At 38.3% G+C, this 14,155-nt stretch overlaps 1 protein-coding gene across 1 annotated transcript in view; it reads right to left on the bottom strand.

The window, feature by feature from the left end:
• kif5aa (kinesin family member 5A, a) overlaps nucleotides 1–13,842 on the bottom strand; it is a 28,804-nt gene extending 14,962 nt beyond the window's left edge. The window contains exons 1-11 of the mRNA XM_047373014.1: nucleotides 13,217–13,842; nucleotides 9,043–9,130; nucleotides 8,564–8,637; nucleotides 7,992–8,096; nucleotides 7,817–7,865; nucleotides 7,600–7,655; nucleotides 7,417–7,504; nucleotides 1,162–1,286; nucleotides 975–1,079; nucleotides 603–751; nucleotides 63–211 (exon numbers count right to left, since the gene is read on the bottom strand). Of these exons, the coding sequence (XP_047228970.1) occupies nucleotides 63–211; nucleotides 603–751; nucleotides 975–1,079; nucleotides 1,162–1,286; nucleotides 7,417–7,504; nucleotides 7,600–7,655; nucleotides 7,817–7,865; nucleotides 7,992–8,096; nucleotides 8,564–8,637; nucleotides 9,043–9,130; nucleotides 13,217–13,345 (1,117 nt within the window). The 5' untranslated portion in view covers nucleotides 13,346–13,842. The remainder of the gene's footprint in view (nucleotides 1–62; nucleotides 212–602; nucleotides 752–974; nucleotides 1,080–1,161; nucleotides 1,287–7,416; nucleotides 7,505–7,599; nucleotides 7,656–7,816; nucleotides 7,866–7,991; nucleotides 8,097–8,563; nucleotides 8,638–9,042; nucleotides 9,131–13,216) is intronic.
• Between the last annotated feature and the right edge of the window lie 313 nt (nucleotides 13,843–14,155).

The following is a 14,155-nucleotide window of genomic DNA, read 5'->3' as shown; positions in this document are numbered from 1 at the left end:
ACGCAGCCAAAACAAAAGCTTGATTTGATGGAAGAGAGAAGATTCATAACACTGAATCGCACCATTTCTCCAGCGGTTGAGCTCCGCCTCCAGTTTCTGAATGGTCTCCTTTAGGGTCTTGTTCTTCTCCTTCTCTTTCTCGTACTTCCTCTTCCACTGCTCGGCTGTCAACTCCAGGTTAATGGAGGCCGTGTTCCTAATGGTCTTTGCGCTGTGACCAGGAAAAGGAAAGAGAATAAATACAGGGTGGAAAAAAGCCACTTTATGAAGACAAATGCTGAAATACTTCTGCTGCTTTACTGTATGAGATGATTCTAGTTAAAGCATATATTATCATTCACATACAAATGCTATGTTCTTTCCACATTTTTTAACATTACAACCAAAAACCTTTTTTTATTGGAATGTGAAAAACCAGTACAAAGTATTGCATAATTGTAAAGTTCAGTAAAGTAACAAATTGATTGATTCTTTGTTCGTATTTCTTTAACTTTTTCAAGAGAGCTGAAATTTTGACACTTTAATAAAAGCTTTCCTTTTTTACTTCCTCTTCTGTGTAGAATTACATATTTCAGTCAAAGCTGAATTGACTGTGTGTCTACCGTTGTCCGAACATCAGAGTTGATTTAGTCTCCCCTTCGTTGTAGCTGGATGGAGAGCAGCAGATGAACATGGTCGTGCGACAGTTCCCACCCAGTGAGTCCTGCAGGATGCGGGTCATTTTGCTGTCACGGTAGGGAACATGACTTTTCTGCAGGAGATGAAAGATCAAAGAAGAGAAATGATTATAAATGAACCATTTGCTTTGGTCCTAAAATGTTCTGAAAAACAGAATCTCTCAGGTTACAGTGACGTTTAATTACTTTTACACTGAGGATTAAATTATTTTTTGTCTGTACTCCTAATTAAACTATTTAACAAAACAGAAACAAAGAAGTACATATTTAAGTATCAAAAGAGACGAATACTGTTACCGTTCCCTCAGCCAAGGCAGAGATAACATTTCCCAGAGCAGAAAGAGACTTGTTGATGTTTTTAGCCTCATCCAGGACAGAACCTGCTGCTCCAGTCTTACTGACCTGGAGGAGACACCAAATATAAAGTAAAATAACCACTGATTCATTGGTGTTGAATTATTACTCATCTCACAATGTCTCATACTTTCTCACTGCCAGCTAGATCCACCAGGTAGAGTTTCCCACACAGTTTCTGCTCCGTCTCCACATGCTCCTGTTTGATGTTGATCAGGAAGATGCTGTGGCTGCGAGAGCTGTGCTCGTTCATGTCTGCAGAAAGACAAGAACATCAGGCAGAGGAAATACCTCACACAATCAATAATTGACGGTGTTTCAATTAAAAATGGCACATTTAAGTTTTGAAAATAAAAATAAAGCACAAGATGCACCAGCACCCGTGCACGACAACTTTTAGCCTCCTTTATTTGGTCAAGGCTTAGGAAACTTTAAAAGATGGTATTTTAGTTACTGACTTATTTTCAAAAGAAAATTGCTCTAAAGGTTTTATGATCAGGTCAATTTTTAATGAACATTAATCTCACAGGAGAATTACCACTGGTTAATTTCCACCCGCAGTGCCTGAAGCAGGTAAAACTAAAATGATTAAGTTGCAATAAATAATAATAATGGGTCAGTAATTTAGGCAAAGTTTAAACAAACATCTGTGCACTCTAGGATGTTCTCACAATAATAGACACACGGTGCTGTACAAAATTAGTCACAGCCTGTAAACGTTTAATATTTTGTGAGGTTACAACCACAAACTTCAACTTTGTTTATTAGGATTTTATGTGATAGACCAGCACAAAGTGGTGTGCAATTGTAAAGCAAAAAGAAACGGATTTGTGGTTTTCAGAATGTCCAAAAAATAAAAATAAAAACCTGAAAAGCATGATGTGCATATCTATTCAGTCTCCTTTACTCTGATACCCCTAAAAGAATCCAGTCTTTTTGGTCAGGATATTTTCCCACCTCGGCTGTGGATCTCAGCAACTTTTCTGCAGCTCCTACAGAGTTACCATGGCCATCTTGGAGGCTTCTCTGAATAATGCTCTCCTTGGCCAGCCTGTGAGTTTAGGTGGATGGCCATGGCTTGGTAGATTAGTGATGTACTCTTTCTATGTACGGATCATGGTTGAATGGTGCGCCATGAAATGCCCACAGCTTTTAGTATTAATTTTAAATTTTGGAGCCCACTTTCTTTCTATGTGCTACTTTTTGTTGGCCTGTCAGAAAATACAAATAAAATAAATTGACGGTTTTGATTGTAATGAGATAAAATATAAAAAAGGTTCAGAGGTTATGAATACTTTTGCAAGGCACTGTAAATAGTTTATTGAAGTCTCATTTAAAAAAGGATGCAAGACAAACAACTTTGTTTTCTAAATCTTGATAACAGCCCTCAAAATGTCCTCGCACTGGTGTCACACTGATTTGTTTTTTTAAATCCAACCTTTAATTTGAGTACATTTATTCAGTTGGGCATAACTGAGACCTTTAAACACAAATAATTGTGCCACAATTACTGCCATACCCAAAAGGTCCCATAAAATAGATTTATCTGTAGCATTTTATAGTTGTAACTTTTGAAAACTTGATCAGTTTCTAGAAGCGATGCTTAGTTTTTTCCCGTAGGCTAGTTAACATAAGGACACTCTTCAAAATGGGAAAGCCATGAAAATATCCAAGCAAACAAACATTTTTCTTTATCTTTATAAGGGGCAAATTAGTTACAAGCTGTGGCGATTCTAGCATTAACAGTAGCCTGGGAGGGAAAGTCCTTCTGCTACCCTTTCTCCAACCAGTTAAAATGAAAGAAATCATCTGACATTCTGGAAAAGAATAAAAGAAAGTGCAGTCTTGCACATGGCATGCAACCTAGAGTCCTTATTCTCAGCAAATGGGAAAGCATGCTCAACACACAGGAGCACGAACCCCACATTGGCCACACACGCATAAATGCAATGGAAAATTACAAGTTAGAGAAAGATAAGATGTTGTTTTTTTTGTTTGTCTGGTGCTTGGGCACCCCCTCCTTCTAATATCACCCTGAGTAACTGCCCATTAGCCCCATATTAACTGGGTATAAGATAACAGCTACTTCCCTAAACTTGGCCACACTTGGCTTCAGTTATAGGAATTAGTGAAAAGGTTAAAACAACTGGAAGCGTGACAAACACGGCTGGATGAGGACCTGAGTTTATCTTGCCACCATGAAAAGTGAGGAGGGGGGTAAGGGAGGTAAAAAAAACATATTCAAAGCTCACTGTTTGAAAACAGGAGCCAATTATTCAGCTTGAGATTATGTTACAGCAATTAGAGTTGAATTTATTAAAGCCAATGTAATTATCTTTACTAGGGGTATGGCAATTGTGATGGGGGGAAGGAGAACTGTAAGCATTTTCTAGCAGTGACCTAAAATTTTCTAATAACTTTAAAATTCCTTAGATTTCATTTCAAGTCAATCAAACCAGGATGATGTGACCATTTTACAGCAAGCCGCTGATATGTAAGCAGCACTCTGCTAAACGACTCCTAATCAAACCTCCTCACAGACTGAAAGTTCAGGTTTCTCTGCAGATGATATCTGAGGGCATCAGCTCAGCGTCGGCAGACTCTAGCCCCATTAGACCGCTATCAGCACATCACTCTGCAGCACAGTGAGTCAGCAGGCAGTGACGGGAACCTGACAACCCTGCGCTGCATAGGAATGCAGCTTTCAGCAAATCTGACATCCTCTTCTGCTTACATATCGTTCCCTCTGCATTGTGAGGAGATAGTTAGAAATTTTAACTATCACAGTGGTACATTTGAAAACCATTATGTGAGTAACCAGATTGTATTACTTTAAATCCTTTAATGTTGTGTTGCATTTCATTTAAGATAAGCAAGAGGATTCAGATGAAAACCATCTAAAATCCTCTGCAGATGCAGCTTGAAAAACTGCATCTTTTTGTTTTACATAAGGAATGTTTTTGACAGATTACTTGAAATTACGAGATGAAAATCTTGCACTTGGTACTGTCTCTTCATAACAGCTTTTAGAGATAGTGTAGGTCATTCACTTTACTTCTAACTCAGCCAACACATTCACCTATTGGCACTCACAAACGAGCCCATCGGGTGGTGACGTGGGATTAAGTGCCTTGCCCAGGGGCACACTGACATGTGACAGGAGGAGGCTGGAATCAAACCCACGTTTCTTTTGGAAGACAACTAGTTTACCCACTGAGCCAAAGTCACCCGGCTCCTCTGTTGTTTTCAAAAGCTTCCTGGTTCTTCTGAGTTTGTTTACTTTTCTGTAAGTTTACTTTCTGTAACTGTTTACTTACCAAAGGAGTGCCTCACTCTAGCCTGCACTTGGGTCCCCTTACCAACAACAACCCCAACAGGACACGTCTTACTTATTTTCAATGTGAGTATATACTATATACTAGTGTTCCAATCCTTGTTATTATTTTCATTAAACAAATTTAATTAACATTAAGGTTAGCGGTACCTCTGTTTTTTGTGCACTTTGTCCATCTGCTGTAGTATTTTGTTAAATAAATTAAATATTTATTTGCACAGGAAATTATGTTGCAATATTGATGGCTTTTAGTTTTCAGTGTGTTGCTAGAATTAACTTTTGCGAGAAACCGTGGCTTTTATTATCTCGTCCTTTTTTTTCCTGTAACTATACCAGTAATGTGGAGCTTACATTACATTACAAAAATGATGGGCCACATGAACGTGACCCTCACCTCGTGCATCAGTGACACATCTAACACTGCTAACACATTATCACTAACATAACACTGAGAGTGTTTGTTGCATTCTCAAAAAACAAATGGTTACTTTATATAAAATATTTCTTTTCAGACCCAGAGCCCTGCAAAATCCTTCACACATTCTGTCATATTACGAATAAAAACGTCATTGTATTTTATTGGGATTTTCACTGATAGACCAACACACACTAGAGCATCATTTTAAAATGTAAGGAAAAATGTGATGGCTACAAAATGTAGTTCCACAAAGTATCGAATTGAGGAGGCTGATGTCAGGATGTGGTGTCCTGAGTGGACCCCAAAATTAAGATAGGCAATAAACAGTGTGGCGTGGTGAGTAGCAAATAATTTAGTTAAAGGAAAAACATAAGCAGGTAGCAGAGGCAGGTCTGGTAAACAGGTGAGGACATTGATGTGATCAGTGAGAGTAAAGTTTCTGCAAGGAGTAAACAGAACAGCAGAGTATACAGGTCCTTCTCAAAATATTAGCATATTGTGATAAAGTTCATTATTTTCCATAATGTCATGATGAAAATTTAACATTCATATATTTTAGATTCATTACACACTAACTGAAATATTTCAGGTCTTTTATTGTCTTAATATGGATGATTGTGGCATACAGCTCATGAAAACCCAAAATTCCTATCTCACAAAATTAGCATATCATTAAAAGGGTCTCTAAATGAGCTATGAACCTAATCATCTGAATCAACGAGTTAACTCTAAACACCTGCAAAAGATTCCTGAGGCCTTTAAAACTCCCAGCCTGGTTTATCACTCAAAACACCAATCATGGGTAAGACTGCCGACCTGACTGCTGTCCAGAAGGCCACTATTGACACCCTCAAGCAAGAGGGTAAGACACAGAAAGAAATTTCTGAACGAATAGGCTGTTCCCAGAGTGCTGTATCAAGGCACCTCAGTTGGAAGTCTGTGGGAAGGAAAAAGTGTGGCAGAAAACGCTGCACAACGAGAAGAGGTGACCGGACCCTGAGGAAGATTGTGGAGAAGGGCCGATTCCAGACCTTGGGGGACCTGCGGAAGCAGTGGACTGAGTCTGGAGTAGAAACATCCAGAGCCACCGTGCACAGGCGTGTACAGGAAATGGGCTACAGGTGCCGCATTCCCCAGACCTGAGCTACAGAGAAGCAGCACTGGACTGTTGCTCAGTGGTCCAAAGTACTTTTTTCGGATGAAAGCAAATTCTGCATGTCATTCGGAAATCAAGGTGCCAGAGTCTGGAGGAAGACTGGGAAGAAGGAAATGCCAAAATGCCAGAGGTCCAGTGTCAAGTACCCACAGTCAGTGATGGTCTGGGGTGCCGTGTCAGCTGCTGGTGTTGGTCCACTGTGTTTTATCAAGGGCAGGGTCAATGCAGCTAGCTATCAGGAGATTTTGGAGCACTTCATGCTTCCATCTGCTGAAAAGCTTTATGGAGATGAAGATTTCATTTTTCAGCACGAACTGGCACCTGCTCACAGTGCCAAAACCACTGGTAAATGGTTTACTGACCATGGTATCAGTGTGCTCAATTGGCCTGCCAACTCTCCTCACCTGAACCTCATAGAGAATCTGTGGGATTTTGTGAAGAGAACGTTGAGAGACTCAAGACCCAACACTCTGGATGAGCTAAAGGCTGCTATCAAAGCATCCTGGGCCTCCATAAGACCTCAGCAGTGCCATAGGCTGATTGCCTCCATGCCACGCCGCATTGAAGCAGTCATTTCTGCAAAAGGATTCCCGACCAAGTATTGAGTGCATAACTGTACATGATTATTTGAAGGTTGACGTTTTTTGTATTAAAAACACTTTTCTTTTATTGGTCGGATGAAATATGCTAATTTTGTGAGATAGGAATTTTGGGTTTTCATGAGCTGTATGCCAAAATCATCCGTATTAAGACAATAAAATACCTGAAATATTTCAGTTAGTGTGCAATGAATCTAAAATATATGAATGTTAAATTTTCATCATGACATTATGGAAAATAATTAACTTTATCACAATATGCTAATATTTTGAGAAGGACCTGTATATGGGCAAGACACAGGAGATAACAAAGAGAACTGATTGGCCTGAAACAGGTGGAGCAGATGAAGCTGATTATAGGCTGTGGCAGGAGTGAACACAACACATGGCTGGAACTAAAACAGGAATACAAGGACATAGTTAACATAAAAAACATTGCTATAATGGAACATAAACTTAGATGCACTCAAAACAGAATACAAGAATCATGAGAAACTAAACCTAAGGAAAGAACTAAAGCACCACCTAGAATATGATCAGAAACAAGATCCAAAACACAACTTGAAAAACATAATGAGGAAAGGTCCCAAAACCAAAACCCAAACATCCTCATATCATGACAGCTGAATGCAAATGCATTATTTTAGCCCCATAAACCATGTACATTTCTAACACATTGTAAATATAATGTATCTTTTCCTTCCTCTTCACAATTATCTCCTACTTTGTGTGGGTCTAACAAACAAAACCCCAATAAAATCAACTGAAGGTTGAGGTTGTATTGTAAACAAATCTGAGAAAGAGTATTTAGGCTCAAAATGGCCACAGATGCATCTTTAATGTATAAATGTATTCCCAGCTCCATGACTGATACTCACTGGTCACAGCAACATGGCGGTTATTTTTGCCCTCATCAATCACATCCATAACCTCATCAGGGCTTGATACAAAGCGTTCAGTGCATCCCTAAGGAGAGGGGAAAATTAGACAGAGACATTATCAGTGATGTAATGCAGCCAGTGGTTCTCTAAGATGAAAAACAGATCAACTCTTTCACGAACCTTGACATATGGAACCCTGTTCTTATCCTCATGGACAGATAAGTTGGTCTTTGTCACTAAAAGAAGAATAACATTAAAATAACATCAGATTTTCTTTAAAGATTTTGACATATTATAGCTAATAAAAAACATGTGTGCTACTTCACATTGACTAACTATTCATTTAATTTACAGCCTCTTTGCATGTTCGATTTATGCATGTTTGATTAGCACTAACCATCCAGAAGGTCACGGATTTTGTCCATGTAGATTTCAAAGTAGGAAACCTGTATGATAAAAAGAAGAAAAGGAGAAAGCAGAAAAAGAAAGAAGATCAAAAACAAATCTAAACAGGAAACAATTTCAAAACGAGAAATGTTTCATAAAACAAGATGCAATAACTAGTGTTAGACCTTGATGTGGAATTCCAGGTTTTCATCCATAGCAAAGATGTGATTGAAAATATCCTCAGCAATGCGTGGAATGATGCCCATCTGGTGAGGATCATGCAGCTTTCCCTGAAACATAAACAGCAATGATTAAGTGTGAGACAGCAGTTAATGTTTGGACCCATAAGTGCTTGGTAGAATAATCCTCTTAAAATGTCACACACTGAAATAACTTAAATCTAAAAATAATAAAATATACGATAAAAAACAAAACATTGATCTGAATCAGAATCAGAATCAGAATCAGAAAAGCTTTATTGCCAAGTACGTTTTTGGACATACAAGGAATTTGTTTTGGCGTAGTCGGTGCAATACAGTACACACTGATCTTGTTTATAGGTGAACAAATAACCAGTTGTTAACGTCAGCTGAAGTGGCAACAAAACAATACAGAACCTAAAACAAAACAAATGTATAAACAGTGTTATGTAACTGTAAATATATTTATATCAGCTATCTTTGCTTCTTTATAGTTGTCTTGTTCTTTCCGATGTATTGTCTATACACACAACTGTGTTGGGCATTAAAAGCTGTACCTCCATGGTGTGGGTCTTCCCAGAGGAGGTTTGTCCATATGCAAAGATAGTGCCATTGTATCCACTGAGCACATCTGTCGGTAAAAAGTCACAGTAGATACATGATTGGTAGTCTCAAGAGCATATATATATATATATATATATATATATATACAGCAGTATATATAGTATATACTATATATATATATATATATATACAGCAGTATATATAGTATATACTATATATATATATATATATATATATATATATATATATATATATATATATACAGCAGTATATATAGTATATACTATATATATATATATATATATATATATATATATATATATATATATATATATATATACAGCAGTATATATAGTATATACTATATATATATATATATATATATATATATATATATATATATATATATATATATATATATATATATATATATATATATATATACAGTATGTAGATACCAGTTTACCCTTACCCTTGACAATCTGCTTGGCACAGGTGTTGTAAACTTGCTCCTGGGTGGTGTTGGTTGGAAACACGCGATCAAACACATAGGACTTCCCCTGTGACAAGCAAAAACAAAAACCAAGTACATTATTGTGTTTGTCATTAAATGCTGTCATTTTATCTGTGCTTGTATAGATTCAGGCCATATGCTCGGGGGCTACCAGCAGTTTCCATCCAACTAGAAGGTAGTTTCGGTTTTGCAAGATAATGTTGACAGCCAGTTGCTAAAACTGGGAGAAAGTGCTTTGAGTCCCACTCCCAGGCTGCTGTGTGAACTCTGTGGTGACACTCCCTGTATAGTTTTATTAAAGTACACACTATTGACTCTCAATCATTTATCATTTTCTTGTTAAATAAAGTTTGTTTTGTTTCGTTTTCATATGTACCACTTATTGTATATTATTTACCATAGGACATCAACATAAATGCTATATTGAAACCAACATTTTTTTTAATTTCTCTATATGTCCTTCCCATGGGGTACACACAATTTAAAAAAACAGTATTTTTCCAACCAATGAAGGTATCACATGTGAGCTCTACCAGGTCACACTGAAAAGGACTCAGCAAGCACAGAGATGTAAAAAGCTTTGACATCTATTTGACGTCCCTGTCATACAGAATTAGTGAACTTTGTTTTTTACAACATGTCGAGACACGTCTGTGGCTGTCAGGCATTGTGAGAGCGAGAGAGAGCGAGACTTTCACCAGATAACAGGAAGGCTAAAGGTATCATGGAAAATTTAGGCTGTTTTAACATTTTAACCTTTTATCTTCTGTCTGTCTGAAACATGCTGGATTTGGGAATGTAGGCAGCCTTTGGGGAATCTCAGAGTAAAGATCTACATTCTGTGTAATATACACAGAGAGACTGCTGTTTTAGTGACGCTAGCTGTAACCTCCGAATGTCAATGTTTCATCTGACACCGAGGCCAGCCTGCTACACAATAATGTCAGCAGCCAGAAAATGAGCTGTATTAATCGTCATTAGCAAATTGACTCATCTGCATTCCGCCTACATGTCAGAGTGATTCATGAGAGTCTCAGAACCAAGCGAGGAGGAGGAACGGGCGTGTAAGGAACTCAGAGACAATAAAAGAAAAGGAGACAGGAGAGGAAAGAATGAAAGCTAAGAGGACAATGAAAACCAGCACCAGAAGACAAAAACAGAGTAAAATTCAAAGACATAAGATGAGACAGATGATAAAAGCCAGAGACATGAAAAAGCAGGTCAGGCAGTAATGCATGTTGTCTCTAAATGATTATTGATCTTCTCAAGCAATTACGCAGATCAGTTTCTGACTGTACTGCCCAACCTAATGCTAACAGAGGAGAGGAAGGTCGCAATGAGGTTTCAGCATTCATCACTGGAGATAGTTTCAGTGTAATGCATCCCTCTGTAGGTTACATTTAAAAGATAGATGAGAATCTAAATTAACATATCTTCTCACTTTTGGAATGTGTCCTTATGCATTTTCTTTACATCATTTTAAAATTTGACATATGCAGCAAAGAATGAACCATATAAAGCAGACCAACCAGTTAAATACATATATTTACATTTATTATCCTACTGTAACACATTTACAAGATGGTGTGGGAATGAAACTGATCTGATCTTATCTATTTATTTAAACACATATGACATGTAGATTTAGTTTGTTTACAGGGCTATAATCAATCACAAAAAAAGAGACAGAAACAACTGCGCATCTCTATAGATACACACCAAAATAGCCATGTTTTTGCTATTAATTATGTACCACAATTTTGCATTTTGAAAAGTGTTTAAAAGGTGAAAACTACAGTGTTTCCAAGCCAGACTCTTTCCATGGTTTTCATCAGAATCTGTTTCTCAAAAGATATGTTTATGCAGTATTTGGCAGATTACATTATAAAAATGTTTCATAGTTCAGAAGGTTCTTTAAGAGTCTAAGCCTAACTTTTGATTATATTTTTTACAGTCGTAATATTTTTGGACAATTTCTCATGGTCAAATCTTGTTTGAAAGTAAGAATACTTTTGAGTGCAAACCAAATTATACTTTACATCCTGAGTTGGGCCGAGGTAGAAGCAAATTTGTGACTTCTTCGTCGGCGCCTCCTGCTGGCCTGGAGGCCCCAAGAGCACTTCAATTCACACAGGACGAGTTTACAAATGAGCCAGTTGATTACAGACCAAAGTTATTCTTCAAAAGTCATATTTTAATGCAAATGTAATAGTTTTGTCCACCTGTATCTGAGCCAAGGTCACATTTACTGCACAGTGTAAATGTTTGTCAGTGGATCAACTTGCAGGAGGCTTTTTCCTATTGTGACAAAACATTAGACTTCGTTCCTCCATCTATCATGAGCCAGAAACATCTATGATGGATTTAGTGATAGGTGGACCTCTGAATGAAATTCTGCTCATGGCTTAACGTGAGTTTGGTTTTTCCTGTAAAAATCAAACTCACATCAAAATAGTTTGTTACTGTTACATGGTGAGTGTTTCTTTTTGGTTTTTTGCAATTCATGAATTAATTAGGATTAAACTGAACCTCTTAAAAGCAGGCTTTGAAGCCTTTCCTTTTGCTCTTTATTCAAATTCAGATTATTCCTTCGAAATGTCTACAGCAAAACATTGAAGCTGTAAATAAGAAATTTGGAAACAATAAAATGCATGGAAACAGTTTGTGAAGAGGACAGGAGCTGACCAGAAAGATTTCCCAATCAAAGATCTTTTTGAGCCAAGTTAAAGACCACATGGCATGATCGATGTCCCAACGATGTTTCCTGCAGAAATGCTGCATCAGCCGCTAAAAATAGTTGCTAATCCTGCTAGTTAGCTTCCCCATGCAAACACCTGAAGGACAGTGATTTTTAAATCTACATCACTCAGTAGTCAGAAAGAGAGCATTAAATTCAGCGTAGTAGAGCAACACCCCTGTGTTAGATAATCAAATGACTATGTCAGAGGATACAAGCAGAATATGGGATTGACTCATTTTATCACTGGCAAATTTACACAGAAAACAATTAGATGAGAAAAATCCAAACAGGAGTATGAGCAGATTTGCTTAAGCTTCCATCGTAAGTATCCATCAAGGCTTGGGAGCCAGATTCTTGCCCGAACAATGTAGTTAAAACCCCTGCCAACTCAAATGCAACTTAAATAGTTCAGAATATCCAAATCAATATTGCAAAGCTTATAAAAAGTCACTTGTCAACCCTAATGTTTATTAGTGCCAACTGAGTGGCCTGATTCCACTTGCTGGTCATTTTGCCATTTTGTTTTTACTCGGCCATCTACAGTGGAATGTTTGTACCAACCATGCGTCGGTTCATACACACCAGAGGGACATTTTATTCAACAGCCAATGATTTAAAGTAATTTTCTATAATATCTACCACCAGAAGTTAGTTTTTTTTTTTATAAATCTGGGATCATTATCTGTCATATTTTACAAAAGTCAACTGGGCCACAGAGGGTTTAGAACATAAATAAATCAGAATATAGTATAACACAAAGATAATAATATACAATCTAATAAAATTCTATATAGATTTGAGTGTTTTTGTGACAGATAATCTCCATAACACTTCTAAACTACTAGTCTACATGTTTTGTCACAGGTCCAAAATTAAAGTAGAAGGTGATGACTTGGAAATATGTATAAAACAGGAAGATCTTAGTGGTGAATTGACCCGGAACTGCCAGATCGTTGTGCCTCTTGTGATGTCATCAATCAAGATTCAAGAAAAGATTAATTACCCAGCTGTGTGCTGAAAAAACACTATTCAGGGTCTCTTTAATACACCGAAGAAACTTAAAGTAAGCAAGAGTGAATTAAATGTGCTTTCAGTTTTTTTTGGTTTTTTTTTACAAAAATAATACAATTTTAAAACATAAAGTGTAGGGCAGTCTAAGCCTCATGCAGACCAGTCAGCTAATCCAGCAGGCCATTGTGCGCATTTTCAAAACGTAATATAATTGCAAAACGTTTGCGCTTTGTCATGCAATAGACTCCTGAATTTGCGAAAAATGTGTTTTATGTCCTGCTGCATCATGTTTCCCTGCTGAGCTCCAGCCCAAACAGATGGGTCGAGCTGATGATTTATTGATGAGGGGCCTGCAACAAAGCGGCTGCCCCTCTCACTCACCCCCACGATGACAGTGTCGTCCTCTTGAAATTTGGGGAGGAACAGGTCCCCGCGTATAATCTCGGACTGGTTGAGAGGACGAAAGCGACACAGCACTTTTATGTTGCACTCCGCTGGTACATCGGCCATTGCGCAGATTCAAGGATGGCGGTGATGGGAATGATGATGCTGCTGCTGGAAAGATGCTGCTGATGCTGGGGGCGAGCAGATGCGGCCTGCTCAGACTGTCAAAACGAAAACAAACAAACTACGATGGACTCGCGGAGACGTCGTCTGGTCGCGTCCGGGGAGGGTATGAAGTCAGACGGTTTAATCGTGACAAGGCGAGGAAAGGTTGCAGAAAATCTATGCGGGATTTCTGTGTCGCAGTGAAGCGGACAGGCTAAATTAGATGTCAAACCGCAAAATAAGCCCTACATCATTAAATCAATCGGCCCTGATGTTGAACGCTGTCGCCCTGTTTGGTTGTCTCTTTTAGGCGCAGCTTGTGTCTCCGGTTTTCGTTGGTCTCTTTCAGGGGCGTCGGCGGATGTGCGTGTGGCCGGCTGAAGGTGAGATGCTGCTGGAAGGGCAGTGAGGTAAAGCTGCTGCTCTTTCGGCCTGTTTGTGGGCGAAACAGCGCCCTCTATTGGTGGTCCGCGGAAGGGCGTGGTCTGCATCCACTTCTTTAAAGTGGTACCCACAGCCTCAGCTTCATCATCATCTTAGTCAGAGCTGCATCATTAGGAAGCGGAAGCCAGAGCCAAAAAGAGGCGCATCACATCTGGCCTAATTAAAAAAAGCACCAATAATCTGTATGAATTATCGATCATTCTTTGGAAGCATTATGAGGCCTGGTATAATTTCATGGAAAACCCATGTGGCTGGTTTTGAAAAGGGGTGGGGAGACTTTTCATAACAACTGAGCCTCACTTTGAAGATGTATTACAATACTTGATG

Source organism: Girardinichthys multiradiatus, chromosome 1 (assembly GCF_021462225.1).
Source record: "Girardinichthys multiradiatus isolate DD_20200921_A chromosome 1, DD_fGirMul_XY1, whole genome shotgun sequence".
Classification (NCBI taxonomy): domain Eukaryota; kingdom Metazoa; phylum Chordata; class Actinopteri; order Cyprinodontiformes; family Goodeidae; genus Girardinichthys; species Girardinichthys multiradiatus.
Note: the sequence above shows the minus strand (reverse complement) of the source record. Positions and strands in the feature narration are given on the sequence as shown.